At 36.2% G+C, this 14,441-nt stretch overlaps 1 protein-coding gene across 1 annotated transcript; it reads right to left on the bottom strand.

Moving 5' to 3' along the window:
• Positions 1–2,277: 2,277 nt before the first annotated feature.
• LOC129264589 (nuclear exosome regulator NRDE2-like) lies at positions 2,278–12,468 on the bottom strand. The gene is made up of 9 exons (XM_054902491.2): positions 11,832–12,468; positions 8,031–8,953; positions 7,594–7,730; positions 6,992–7,112; positions 4,812–6,219; positions 4,113–4,294; positions 3,711–3,820; positions 3,177–3,248; positions 2,278–2,519 (listed from the first exon to the last, which is right to left on the bottom strand). Exons 1-9 carry the CDS (start codon positions 12,290–12,292, stop codon positions 2,376–2,378), a joined length of 3,558 nt encoding a protein of 1,185 aa, XP_054758466.2. The 5' UTR covers positions 12,293–12,468; the 3' UTR covers positions 2,278–2,375.
• Positions 12,469–14,441: the final 1,973 nt, after the last annotated feature.

Raw genomic sequence — 14,441 nt, 5'->3', positions numbered from 1 at the left:
CTTATGATGACGCTGAAATCCCCAAACGTTCAGGGAAGAAATATTGCCGCAGGGCGAAGGTAATAATCATCATCAGTGATATACATATATTTATATATATATTTTTACAGGGTGGAACCTACCATCCTATCTGGAGGGCGTTCGCAAAGCTGAAGAAAGGAGGCAAGCCTTTATACTCCTCTTCGGTGAAAGATATCATCCATCTCAGAGTTTTCTCATTATTTGAGGGGAGGGCCATTGCAGCTCCTTCACTATTGAAAGCAATTGATCTTTGCTTCAAGACAACATATGTCTTCAACCTTGAGTATGCTTCGCAGTATTCCTCAACTTGGGAATTCATACAGAAGTATATCTTTGAATTAAAAGACAATGTCAATTGGAATGTCGCCCTCTGTACGTAGCCTACGGGCGCATCTTAACAACTTGTCCCAGTAAACAGGGGTGCAAGGGGGGGGGGGTAGGGCCACGTATATTCAGTTTGACAAAAATTAAACTGCTTAGTCCATTGTAATTTTCCTTTAAAAGCAGGGGGAAATAGAGCAGGCAATTAATCGCTCGACCAACATGGGGGATATAGGTTTATTATGACCTATTTTTTTTAACTGGCTTTAAGTATTTTTCTTAAAGGCCAAGTCCACCCCAGAAAAATGTTGATTTAAATCAATAGAGAAAAATCAACTAAGCATAACCCTGAAATTTCATCAAAATCGGATGTAAAATAAGAAAGTTATGACATTTTAAATTTTCACTTATTTTTCACAAAACAGTTATATGCACAACTCTGTGATATGCAAATGAGAGAGTCAAAATAATGACCAACTTGAGTAGAAGAAAATAACCAGTTGTCTCATGATGTATAAAACGTTGCTCATTACCTGACAAAGTCTAGCAACTTGCAGACAGAACGTCGCTTTCCAACTACGTTTGATACATCGTGAGACAACTGGTTATTTCTTCTACTCAATCCTTCACCACGATGAACCTCCTCCACATCAATGAACAACTTGACACCAATGGTAATTCCACATGTTCAGGGAGTAATAAATCTTTTATTCACATGAAGATGAGGAGAAAAATCAAATATTTCATATTTCAAGTAATGTAAAAACGAAATAGTGGGTGATGTCGTCAGTCCTCTCATTTGCATGCTCACCAGGACGTGTATATAACTGTTTTGTGAAATTAAGCGAGACTTTGAATGTCATAACTTTCTTATTCTACATCCGATTTAAATGAAATTTATAGTGTTACGCTTGTTGGAGTTTTTTCCTTTTCTTCAGATCTACTCTTTGTTTGGGTGATCTTGTCCTTTAAACATGTCTAGTAGTTGCTTCTGATCACAGTTTCACACTCTAACATAATTTTGCAAAATTTTAATGTCTGATTTTGTCTCCCTGTCTACATGATAAAATATCATGATTAATGTTAAAATGATCCATCAGATACCTCAGATTTAGATATTTTCTTGAACACTGTTGTAATATTGCGATTGATTGGGCTATGAAGCAGTGAAGTAACCAAACTTGGTCAATTCTAATTTCCATGTTGTTTAATGAAAACAAGGAAATTTATGTGTTATTTCCGGAAAATTTGGTGTTCACAAAATATACATAAAGAGATATTCTCCTGTTAATTTAAACATTAAAATCTTATACTGCCAATGATTAAATGCCATATTTCTTATTTAGCAAATGGCAGAGGCATGTACCAAGCAAAGTTGAAGATGCACTTAGTTTGAAGATAAAATAGGGAATTCAAGTTATGGTTCTCTTCTAGGTCAGAATATATGTTTTTATATAAAAAAAATCTTGATATACTATGGTCAAACCTTGCATGCACAAATTATCATCTGTGAATGTATATATATATATATATATATATATATATATGTGTGTAAAGTTATACATGTGCAACAGCATTGGCAACTCTTTTTATTTAAATATTGTAAAGAAATGGATGACGAGAACAATGGTAGGCGTAGCTTAAATCAAGGTTCCCCAGAGCTATCTACCCTTTGGAAAAATTGGTGATGCCGAAAAAATGTCTCTGCTGGGAATCGAACCCAGGCCCCCAGCTTTGAACGCTGGTGCCTTAACCACTAGACCACAGAGACGGGTTAGTGGCTAGGGCGACCCCGATCCGATTGACCGTCAGATAGACAGATTTTCGACACTACACCAATTATAATTTCCTTTGTCGGGTGAAGAAGGGTTTTGAACAATGACAAGCCGCCATGCCTCAGCTGGATCAAAGCTATTGCTTTGATACAGTACACGTATGGGAGAAAGTATACAAATGTGTAAAGTTATACATGTGCAACAGCATTGGCAACTCTTTTTCATTGAAACTGGCTGGGCAATATTGATGACTTCAACTCATTCTTTTTTGTTCTGAGCCACCTTCATGAGTAGCTGGATTTCTTCTAGAGGAGCACGGACTCGGAGCTCTTTCTCCATCAACAGGTCTATCACTTCTTGCAGTTCTTCAGGGAAGTAGCGCACAGCATCAAGGTATAAAATCTAGAAAGAATCAAAATAATGGCAAAATTACAACATCCAAGATGCTCTGTGTTTCTTACTGCAACATTGATATTATGAAACTGTAAACAAGTTTCTATAGACATTTGTGACCGATAGTTATAAAATGAAAAAATACAGAGAAAGCATATTGAGAAATGTTGTTGAAACTACACAAGCTCTTCCTCAGCCAGATTAAATAGATTGTCATACTATTTTAACCACATGTGTGCACATGCTAGACCCTCCCTGTGGAATCAATTGCCACATCAATGTTAATTGTATTGATATTGCTCTCAAAACTCTTTTTTTTTTTAAATGTCTCCCGGAAGTTATCAATTATATCACTCCGTTCCCCACAGCACATGAGGCAAGCAAGCGGAAACGATGCTTTACAAATATCCTATATTACTATCATTATCATTTCATGATATAAGAGTTTATTGTAGTCAATATCACCACCCCCAATTCCCACCATCACAATCACCGATATCACTATAATCATACATAACAATCATCATCACCATCATTATCATCATAATCATCAATATGCTGATGATATAATAATGACAAATTTGACATGTAATATAACGTACAAGTCAAAATCACACTCCTAAATCAATAATCTTCAAATTATACTCAAACTTCCTTTCTTCTCACCTTTGCCCAAGGGCAATGCTGAAGAGCTCTGTAAAAGATAGCCTTCCCTCTCTTGGGATCACCATTCTGCACCTGAAAAACAAAACAATTCATCATCTTAATTATAAGAATAATGGTGATAATAGTAAAAGAGCTGGGCATAGAGCTTTACTTTGACAAAATGAAGCAAGTTCCATAGACAAAAACCCAATAATAATGCTAATATGCGATGTGGATCGTTAACAATCATTCTACTGCATTGGTGTCTATGCATTTTTGACAGATTTATTTTGCTCTTTTACAGGAAATAATTTTCTTACTTGCTTCCTTTTGCAAAGTAGGGCACCGCTGCTCTTTTAGGCTAGGTTGCAAAATACAAAGCTTATGAAAGACTAGAATTTGGGAACCTAACAAAAGAACAATTCATGATGGACAATTATAGAGCAAAAGTGTGATCATTGCAAATGTGCCAAATCAAACCAATAATCTAAACTATAAAATCTCAGTAACAAAACCAAATAATGTTGACTATAGATTTAAATATTGAAACATCACCTCAAAGAGTATGTAGAGACGCCACAAAAGAACGCAGTGCCTTGTGTATCTATTTGATAAGGCCCTATCAAACAATGAACGAAGCCTGTTGGTGATACCAGTCTCCTTGCCTGAAACAAAGCAAGGAAATAAACAGTAATTTTATTTTATATTACTTATTAAAATGCTGATGATATATTCTTTTAGTTTGTTTTAACACCATGACTGGACAATTACTTTCTTGATTAATATAATATGCATGTTTTCCCAATTCTTTGAATATTGTCATATTATTGATGACACATGTAGTACTAATGCTATTGAAAGTGAAATATAAGAACTGAAGCTCAAACTCAAACTATTCATAACATTACTCAAACATACATACATTTACAGACTGTAGGTGAGATTTTGACATTTTACCTGAATATTCTCCCTCCACTTTGTGAAGTCTCACCAGCTCAGCATAGATGGCATAGAGCCATGGTATGGGATCATTGGAATCAGAGGTTGCCTTATCAAAGTATCTCCTCAGTCTTCCAGCTATGTGAGACCTTGCTTCTAAATCAATCAAGCTTTCCAATAAGGAAGGATTTCTACAATACCTGAAAGATAGGTGTAGAAGATTAATGGTATCAATATCAGACTCAATATTTCCAGCGAGTGACAAGTGCTGAGAATTATAAGGCATTCAAAACAGTAAAGTTTTGGAAATTTCATGAATGCATTTTCTATTCAATGCACCATTAGAGAAATATTTGTGTATAAAAATGCTCATTATTGTGGATGGTAAAAAAGTCAGTAAAGAAAAAATGTTCAAGTCTACCAGCTAATATTTTAATTCAATTAGATATTAATAAAAACACAAAGAAAAAAAGAGAATAATAACAGTTGAGAGTAATCACCAATCATGACTCTAACCTGACTGACTATCTGTAATAATTGTTTAGAAAACATTTTTTAAATGTAATATTCATTGAAATAATAATAACCATAAAATAATAATAAAAATGATAGATAATGATTATGATGATGATAATAATGATAAAAATAATAATATGCATTTTGAAACACAGTGCTCAATAGAACTTTTATTTTCGATGCATTGCATATTTAACCTACCTCCTTAGGGCTCTCTGCATAAGGTTTCTCAATGATGTAACTGGCATTGGATGACTATGAACATGGTGAGACACAACCTGTGTATAAAACAACATGGTCAACTCAGCATCAACGTCCAGCTGCTGATGAACTATCCCCTTATCAACATCATCCATAGTACTATTCACATGGTGCACAAGTCCATCCCAATGTGAAAGCGTTTCTTCAAACACCACTCCTGCTGCCAGCATTCCTACACTGAGATACTGAAAGAGAGCATAACAGAGGGCAATGAGAACAAGCTGCGATCCTTCTTGATCCAGGCATGTGAACAGGCGAACGTGGCAAGAATGTATGGAATCCCTAGAAGAATCGGTGGCATTCTTGAAGAGTTCAACATACCCCTTTCGAGCTTTGAGGATGCGTCCTGCAGAAACATGTTTGTCTGGGATAGCTGAAAAAGGGGTGAATTTTCCCCCTTCACCAAGAGTTGTCAGGGCATGCAATACTTCTTGTTTGCAGGTGGAGTGTGCTGATGCCGCAATACCTTTCTTACAGTCTGCTGCTGGATTTGACTGAAGGATTCCAAGTTTCAAAAGTGCATAGGTGGAGAGAAGTTTGCAGATGCCTTCTTGGTTGTCTTCTTCCGCTGCAAGGTTCAGATTTGAGAACGCTAGTGCCATTTCAAATATCCTCTGACTCTCCACCACATTTCCATTATGCCACTCCCACTTTGCATACTCTTCCCACAAAGATAGATTGTTTCTATTACACTCTTGGCCGAGCAACCTCTTTGCATACTTCTGACCATCTTTCTGTTGTTTCTTTTGCTGTTTCAAGCTCGCACATGGATCCACTCTCTGGAGATTATACTGCATTTGCAACAGTGTCAGGTGTTTCTTGGCTTCTTGTGGAAACAGAGGAATCGCCTGGGCTATGATATCATCTGCAAAGCTAAGAACTGCTTTCTTCTCTTCATAACCTCGACCAAACACCGGAGATTTCTTGTCAAGACTCCTAAATTGTGACAGGTCTGGCATTCTTTCTCCTGACATCACAATTCCACCATGACCTCTACTGAAACATTTGCTCATAAAGCCAAAGACCTCTGCAGGATGCTCCATCGTCTCTGTTGATATCCTATGCATACACGACAGCTGCCCTTGCTTCCTCACCCCTAGGAAGTCCAGGAAGTGCAGGATCAATTCAAACTTCAGGTCTAGAGAGTCGATGGTGATGAGGAAAGGTGTGATATCATCCACCAAGACCATCCTCTCGGGATCGTCACAGTCATCTTCTGTCTCTCCACCAGAAGGTTGCCAAGGGATGAAATGGATGCGCTCCCTGTGGACTTCTTCCTCCAACCAGGCTTGCCACTCTGCATGTGTTTTGTTGATCACATTATCATCTTCATCTTTATTCTTGACATCTAGAAAAAAAAAACAAAAAAAAAAACATTACTGTACATATAACAATTGCAATAAATAATACAGTATAACAAAATACTCACCATTGATCAATATGACAAGTGTGGCGGAGATTGGCAATGAGAGTTGCTAAGATGTGAAATGAGAATTCAAACTAATCCAATAATTATCACCCTTCATGAATTTGTGTAAATGAAATTTATACACAGAGAATACAACAGGAACCAGCTACATAACCTAAAGATCAAGACGGTCAATTAAATTGGTGCAAACAGTGAACATGTAATATGGCTACGCTAGGCCGCTACATACGCACCTGATGCATGCATATACATAGTGTATGCACAGGAAATAATGGGGTCATTTTTTTTTTACATTAGATGGATAAAATCTGACAATAATATTTAAAGTATTGATTGGTATCAATCATTGTTTACATACCAGGTAGCCTTATTGATAGTGTTCCTTATCCATATTCAAACAAGCTCCAATTTTTATGCTTTCAACACTCTTATATTGATTCTACAGACAAACAAAAATTGCAACAATGCATAACTGCTACTTTTTATTTACAACTGTCACAATACTTTTTTTTCTAACTTCAAATGACTAGTCTTTTTTACAATGAGATCATTACACTCAAAGGTAATAAAACAAGGTGGTTTCTAGTTTGTCATCTAGTCAAAGCCTTCTGAGATATCTAGCTCATCACTTACTAGAAAAGGATTTGAATTAACTATTAATTGTTCAATTACAAACTTTAACTCTCTTCACCTGATGACTGGCTGGACCATCCCCCTTTCTCTTTCTGTTCAACCCACTTAGCCCATCCTTTAGCACCGGGCTGTCCAAATCGAGGCTCGTTGCTGTCCAGAAATGGCTCAAAGAATGCTATCTGGAAGAAAGGAACATGAATATATTCATATCAAATTCAATTGATATAATGGAATTGATAAATTGAAAATTAGTTGTACATACTTTTCTTAATTTACGTTATATAATTTGGATCTAATAAAGCATTAAATACAATTTGAAATGATGTGTTAATTTTTAAACTATGATAGATTCTGTGAACAAATATGTTACTAAGTGTATTGAGATTTGAGAATAATGATAACAATGAGTGTTGTAAACCAGCGGCTCACTTCATGAACAACTAAATGCAGTTTGTCATTATGGCAATTACCTTGCCAAAAGAATTCAGTAGCCCATCACAATCCATGGTAGTTACAGTAATGGCAAAGTTACCATTATTGTAAATCTTCAGGAAACAGGACAAAGCACAAAAAGCTTCATGTATGTTTGCAAGGCAAGACAATTTTTTTTTTTCCAACAAATTAAATGGATCAGCATAATTTTCTTTTTCATTTACACACCTTGCCTTCAAGTGTCATAGACTCTTTGACTTTCTCTGGACAGAAGCAATTGAATTCTACAAGAGCTTGAAGTAATGCCACAGCCTTCTCTGTATGCCCTGACTGCCTCCAAAAATGGCACATCTGCATAACAATATCTAATAAAGAAATATATACATTGTAGAAAGAAGTATTTTGTAAATATGTTATTTCAGTTGATAAATAGACTATTACATTTCAATTCAATTTATTTTTAAAAATAAAATCATGTAAAAAAATAGTACATACAAAATTAAATGTTAGGCTTCCATGAAGGTTATGAAAACCTGTGTGGTTTGATCACCCAGTCCAAAGAAAAAAAAACATGAAAAAATGCTAACAGACACTTCAAGTACAAACACAAAATGAAAAGGGGAGGGGTAACTGCGGCTTAGGTAAAACTTGATGTTTCAACTTACCCAACTTGACAGCAGTGTCATGAGCCTCCATTGCTTCAAGGTACTTGGTGTAGACCGATGCAATACCTGAAACGGTGAACTTGCTGAAAGAGGACTGCTTGAATGCCAAGTACTGCTTCCACATTGCGATGTTCTCAGAATGCTGCCTGATGATGGAGTCCCACTGCCTGGAGAGTTTGTCCAATTCCCACGTCTCCCTGCATATCTCGATCTGCTCCCGCTGGAGCTCTGCATTCAGAGGATTCATCTTCAGAGCTTTCTCCAGGATGGAAAGCTTCTTCTCATTGATAAAGTGTTCTCTTTTGGAGGTCTTGATGTGCATGGTGCTGTTGTGATCATCCATCACTTGGGAGTTAGTCGATTGAAATGCTTGGTCCTGAAACCGGACAAACTCAAGCCATTTTTCGATGTCACCAGGGTGTTCTTGGAGGTGCTTGTTATATGTAGCAACCGCTTCTGACAAGCCACTTTTACCGGATTCACTTGTGTCTTGGACTTGAGAAACATTTTTAATTTCAGCATTACTATTGGAATCAGTCATAGGTTTTACAGGTATGAAAGGCATCTGTGCATTGTTGGTTGCTGGAGTAAAATCCATACCTCTGCTTTCACTTTGCTTTTTGTCTGCAATGGGAACTCTTTCAACTTCATCAACAGGGCAAACCTGATCAAAGTACCTTCTAGCATTGCCAAAATGCTTCTTTCCTTTCTTCTTGTTCTTCGTATCTCCCCATGTGACCATTTCCTTATCACTATCTAGCCCAAGGCAAGATTTGCCAAGTCTTTGGTAGAAGGCGAGGTCTGTGTGGTGAAGTGACTTGAAGCAAAGATTGTTCCTATCTGATTTTTCATCCACATAGAAAGGTGTCTCGGGTATAAAACCTATGTCATCAATCCATATAGAGGAGGGTCTACTATTGTGGCTGAAATTTAAAAAGAAAAAAGGAACAGATTATTTGATGATATAAAATTTGATAGAGATATATAGCAGTCCATGGACATATATACAAAAAGGTGATGTCTAATAAATGACCACATTCTAATTCATGAAAGTCTTTACAAGACATCGGGATATGTCAATTATTAGATCATGTTGACTTCAATTATGAAATATCAAATTCAGTCTAAAAGTTAGGTCCATAATTATGCGACAGCAATTTTCAGCATAATAAAACACCATCCTTGGGTGAAATTCGCATACATGTACCACTGTGCACATTATAACATGAACGTATTTTGAAAATATCCTTCCGAGTTACTGATTGAAGATGAATAAAGGAAAGAATTCTATATAGAGAAAGAGAGAAACTCTTTTCTCACTTCGTCACAAGTTTGATCAAGCCTTACCTTTTTTTTGTACATTTTCTTGTTCAGATTCATTTCTCCTTTAACTAAAGCCTCAGCTGATATGATCAAATAAGGGCAATTTATTTTATATCTCTTCAAGGTCTATGCATAATTCAAACAATTAACATGTACAACATTTGCACAGGGTGCACTACAGTGCGTATCAAAAAAAAAGTTTACACTTAGAAAAAAGTCCTGTAAAATTATACATTTGTCATATCCTGAAGATTTTTCCACATTTTAACATTGGTACAGATCCATTTAAGCAAATGACGATATAACTGTCGAAAAATATTTCCGCTTGAGCGAGCACCACTTACTTTTGAAAAGTTAGTGAACAATGCTTTGCGCAGAACTTTGAAATAGTTATGCAAATAACAATAGACCTTAATCTTGAAAAACACGTGAAATTTAGCTAGTAAAATTGATTTGAAGATACCTTTTACCTTTTTTACTTGTTTCCTTGCCCAAAACACTCCAAAGTTTGCATTGCGCCCTACCCCACTCCCCCACACACCGAGGCCATCGTGACGATATTTACTTTACACTGAGCTGTAATTTACATGAAATGGCTTAGGCTTGATTTTCATTTTGTTAATCATTGTCAAGCTTGGGAAAAGTGTGGAGAAACAAGTATTAAATGAAAAATGAACTGTAAACCCACTTTAAATGATAACAAGTGGAATGCCTCTGGCGGTCTCACCTGCATCACGCGATTCAATATAGCAGCAGTGCTGACTTTGAAAACTACTATAACTCGCACAAGATGTTCAGTGATACTTGGTTACTCTTATGTCCACGTTTTATGAACTAGACCAATACACTTACAGAGATATAATGGTAATTCAACAAATACCCCCAAGGTGGCCAAAGTTCATTGACCTTACATGACCTTTGACCTTGATCATGTGACCTGAAACTCGCACAGGATGTTCAGTGATACTTGATTACTCTTATGTCCAAGTTTCACGAGTCTGATCCATAAACTTTCAAAGTAATGATGGTAATTCAACATATACCCCCATTATGGCCGAAGTTCATTGACCTTTGACCTTGGTCATGTGACCTAAAATGCGCACAGGATGTTCAGTGATACTTGATTACTCTTATGTCCAAGTTTTATGAACTAGACCAACATACTTTCAAAGTTATGATGGTAATTCAACAAATACCCCCAATTTGGCCAAAGTTCATTGACCCTAAATGACCTTTGACCTTGATCATGTGACCTGAAACTTGCACAGGATGTTCAGTAATACTTGATTACTATTATGTCCAAGTTTCATGAATCAGATCCATAAACTTTCAAAGTTATGATGGTAATTCAACAGATACCCCCAATTCGGCCAAAGTTCATTGACCCTAAATGACCTTTGACCTTGGTCATGTGATGTGAAACTCATGCAGGATGTTCAGTGATACTTGATTAACCTTATGTCCAAGTTTCATGAACTAGGTCCATATATTTTCTAAGTTATGATGACATTTCAAAAACTTAACCTTAGGTTAAGATTTTGATGTTGATTCCCCCAACATGGTCTAAGTTCATTGACCCTAAATGACCTTTGACCTTGGTCATGTGACATGAAACTCAGGCAGGATGTTCAGTAATACTTGATTAACCTTATGGCCAAGTTTCATGAACTAGGTCCATATACTTTCTAAGTTATGCTGTCATTTCAAAAACTTAACCTTCGGTTAAGATTTGGTGTTGACGCCGCCGCCGCCGTCGCCGCCGCCGTCGGAAAAGCGGCGCCTATAGTCTCACTCTGCTATGCAGGTGAGACAAAAACTTAGTGAAAAAATGTCTGGAGATGTCTGATATAAATTTTTGTTCAGATTCAATTATGTCCTCAGATCCAGCTGGCTCAAAAAGGGTAAAGGTTGTGCTTACTAAGTGTTGAAATTTCAATTTTGGTTGCAAAATTGTTACAAAATGCTTGAATGTATCCGTTTTATTTTCAATTGACTGAAAGTGCAAGGGAAATGGATGAGAAATGTTTCGCAAGGTAAGTTTGATTTCGCCCTTTCCCTTTGACACAGCGTGAAAACAAGCATTTCTGCGCAAGCAGATTTCTGCGAGCTTTACAAAAATGGACAGTGGTCACTCAAGTGTAACATTCTGTCAAAACTTTTACTTTTATTGGATAGATGAGACCCAAACCCAAGATTATATGTGAAAAAATTGCCCACATGTATATTTTTTTATTCCCAGGTTTTTTTCAAAGTGTAAACTTTTTTTTGATACGCACTGTATAGCAATACATTACAGAAGTTAACTCAATATGATGTCCTGGAACTCGTCAAGCAAATAAATGAACTCTTTGGTAAAACACTAAAAATTGTGTTTTAGAAGAAAAAAAACAGGTATGTCATAAAATTTGATAATATTTTATCACTCAACCTGTACAACTAAGGCAATTTATAAAGATAGAATAAATCTAGCAAAATTACCTCTTGTACTCCTTGGAACTCCTTTCTCCATCACCTTTATACTTCTTCTTCTCCTTGTCATCGTTATGCTTTCTCTTCTTCTCTCTATCATCCTTATGTCTGATATTCTTCTCATCCTTATGTTTACTCTTCTTCTTTTTGAGCTTCCTGCTGTCTCTCTCAGGACTGGAATCCCACTTGTGATGCCTCTTCTTACTTTTCTTAGGTCTGTGAGAATCCTCTTTACTTCTCTGCTTCTTGTCCCTGGCTGGCAAGTCAAAAGGCACATTCTCTTTCTTCACTTTTGAAGCAACGTCCTCATCGTTCCCATAGAAGTGTTCATCACTGGAAACTGAATCAGAATCAGACTGATCTGCATGTAAAGGTTCATAACCTTTATCCTGCTCAACTTTTATGCTTTCAGATGCTGTACCTAAGGAATCATTTTGATCAGGTATGACTGGGAGTTCTTCCTTGACCATAGGATGTGGAGGTACTATGGTTGAAAGACTTTGATGTGAATGGCTGCTCTCTCTTTGGTGATGAACAGTGGCAGTATTTTCTTGCTCCTTGTAACTGAAGACATCACTTTTTCCATGACGATGAGCTCTCGCCTGAGCTATTGTTGGATCAAAGCTCTGATTTGAAAGCCAATCAAATTCTGAAAAAAGAAACGCAATGGAAAGAGTAAATACCCAAGACAAGATCTAGCTCATTCCAGGCTTCTCTAAAAAAATATTCACCATGTACATCCTCTACTGAAACTATATAGATTTCGAAAAATATTCTGGTACTTTAAGGAGGAGTGAACTGTGTGTGATCTCTCATTGACTGTGTGTTATAAATGCAGTCTTAAAATATGTTTTCAGATATCTACTTATACTACAGAGAAGACCTATAACTGTATTTGTACAGTGTGTCCCAGAAAAAATGAAACCGAGATTTAGCGATGATTTATCATAACTTAATCATAAATAAGATAGACAAATGACCTACCAATGTAAAGCTTAGAATCTCCTCTTTCATCTGGTATTACTTAGATTATTCCTCATTCACGCATGATTGAGCAAAAACAATTCAAAGAAAGGATGCCAAAAACTCATTTGGCGGGGGGTATCTGAATTTCAAAAAGAAAATCACATTACTAAAAAGTTCAATATCTTCTCTTTTCTTTGATACCTAAATCACAGAAAATGGTCAAGTAGTAAAAAAGTTATGATCCTTCGAAACAATGCTTGTATTTCCATAATTTCATTAGATAAACGTGTTTTCACCGGTTTCCCACAGAAGCTATCGCACGGTAACAAAAGACTTAATGCATGGCTGATCGTCAACAAAACGGAGTGTCGAGTGAGTTTGAACGCTAGCCTGTAAAACCTCTTCATTTTATGAAATTATTGAAATTCAAGCCTTATTTCAAAAAACCAGAACTTTGTTATTTCTTGACCATTTTCTGTAATTGAGGTATCAATTTAAAGAGCAGATATTGAACTTTTTAAAAATGTGGTTTTCTTTTTAAAACCCAAATACGGCCTGCCAAGTGACTTTTTGGTATCCCCTTTTCAAATTGTTTTTGCCCACTCATGCGTGAATGAGAAATAATCTAAGTAGTTTCAGATGAAAGAGGAGATTCTAAGCTTTAAAATGGTAGATCATTTGTCTATTGTATTTGCGATTAAGTTATGATAAATCATCGATAAATCTCGGTTTCGTTTTTTGTGGGACGCACTGTATAGAGAAACTAAAATGTTCTGAGAGGAAAAGTAATTGTTTTGCTACTTAGTAAAATAATTATTGTTAAAATGTTATCATTCAAGTGGGTCCGTATAACTAGACTACACTAGGATTATGGGTCAGGAAACTGGCCAGGTATGAGTGGTTGAGGACTTGAGATGGCAATATTGGTTTGTATCTGCTTTAAATTCAATTTTATACATGCATTTGTCACAAATATTACCTGACCTAAATTTTCGGAATAGGCCCTAACAAATGTCAATAATTACAGTTTTATTTTCTGACATTCAAACGTTCCAGAAAAAAGTCCCTTTTTAGTTTCAGACTTAGGAACCTTTGGAATACTGATCCTAATTTAATTTTTGGTTTTAAATTTTAAGCCTACAAATCTTTAGAAAACCTTCAAAAAATCAAGCTGTTTACAATATATGACTTGGCGCCACTCCGAGAAAGAGGACTAAGATTGTTTCATACTATTGTAGGATCTACTTTGTGTGTTTTTCCACACACAAATTCTAATAAAGTTCATTCACTTGTCAAATATCAATCCTAATTGAGTGCACTTAATGTAAACATCATCTGGTTCCAGAATAAATCCATGGGAAGCAAAAGCAAATCTAGATAAAAGGATGATGAACATGACCTAGGGGTAGACTATTTCATTGACAGCCAGAGAATACAAATAAAAATAAACGGGGAAAAAGGAAGAAATAATAAAGATAAATTTATATCAAATACAATCAGTTTACCACCTTTCTGAAAAATATGCTGGAGTGGAAAATCATGAATTTTGATGACAAAACAGATCGGGATCAGCCAGGTTCTTCTTCGTTCGCCGTCAGCTACAGATGAAAGTACGGACACCCAAGCGGATTGGCTGCTGGCTAGAACGTTCGT

Source organism: Lytechinus pictus, chromosome 7 (genome assembly GCF_037042905.1).
Source record: "Lytechinus pictus isolate F3 Inbred chromosome 7, Lp3.0, whole genome shotgun sequence".
In the NCBI taxonomy this organism is placed as follows: domain Eukaryota; kingdom Metazoa; phylum Echinodermata; class Echinoidea; order Temnopleuroida; family Toxopneustidae; genus Lytechinus; species Lytechinus pictus.
Note: the sequence above shows the minus strand (reverse complement) of the source record. Positions and strands in the feature narration are given on the sequence as shown.

What these genes read in the sequence shown, in the direction of transcription:
- LOC129264589 (XM_054902491.2), bottom strand. Translation starts at nt 12,292, where the DNA reads ATGGTCAAGGAAGAACTCCCAGTCATACCTGATCAAAATGATTCCTTA. An exon ending in AGTTCCAAGGAGTACAAGAG is followed by an intron (nt 8,954 to 11,831) that starts GTAATTTTGCTA and finishes TTTAAATTTCAG; the next exon opens with CCACAATAGTAGACCCTCCT. An exon ending in ATGGTCCAGCCAGTCATCAG is followed by an intron (nt 6,220 to 6,991) that starts GTGAAGAGAGTT and finishes TTTTTTTTCTAG; the next exon opens with ATGTCAAGAATAAAGATGAA.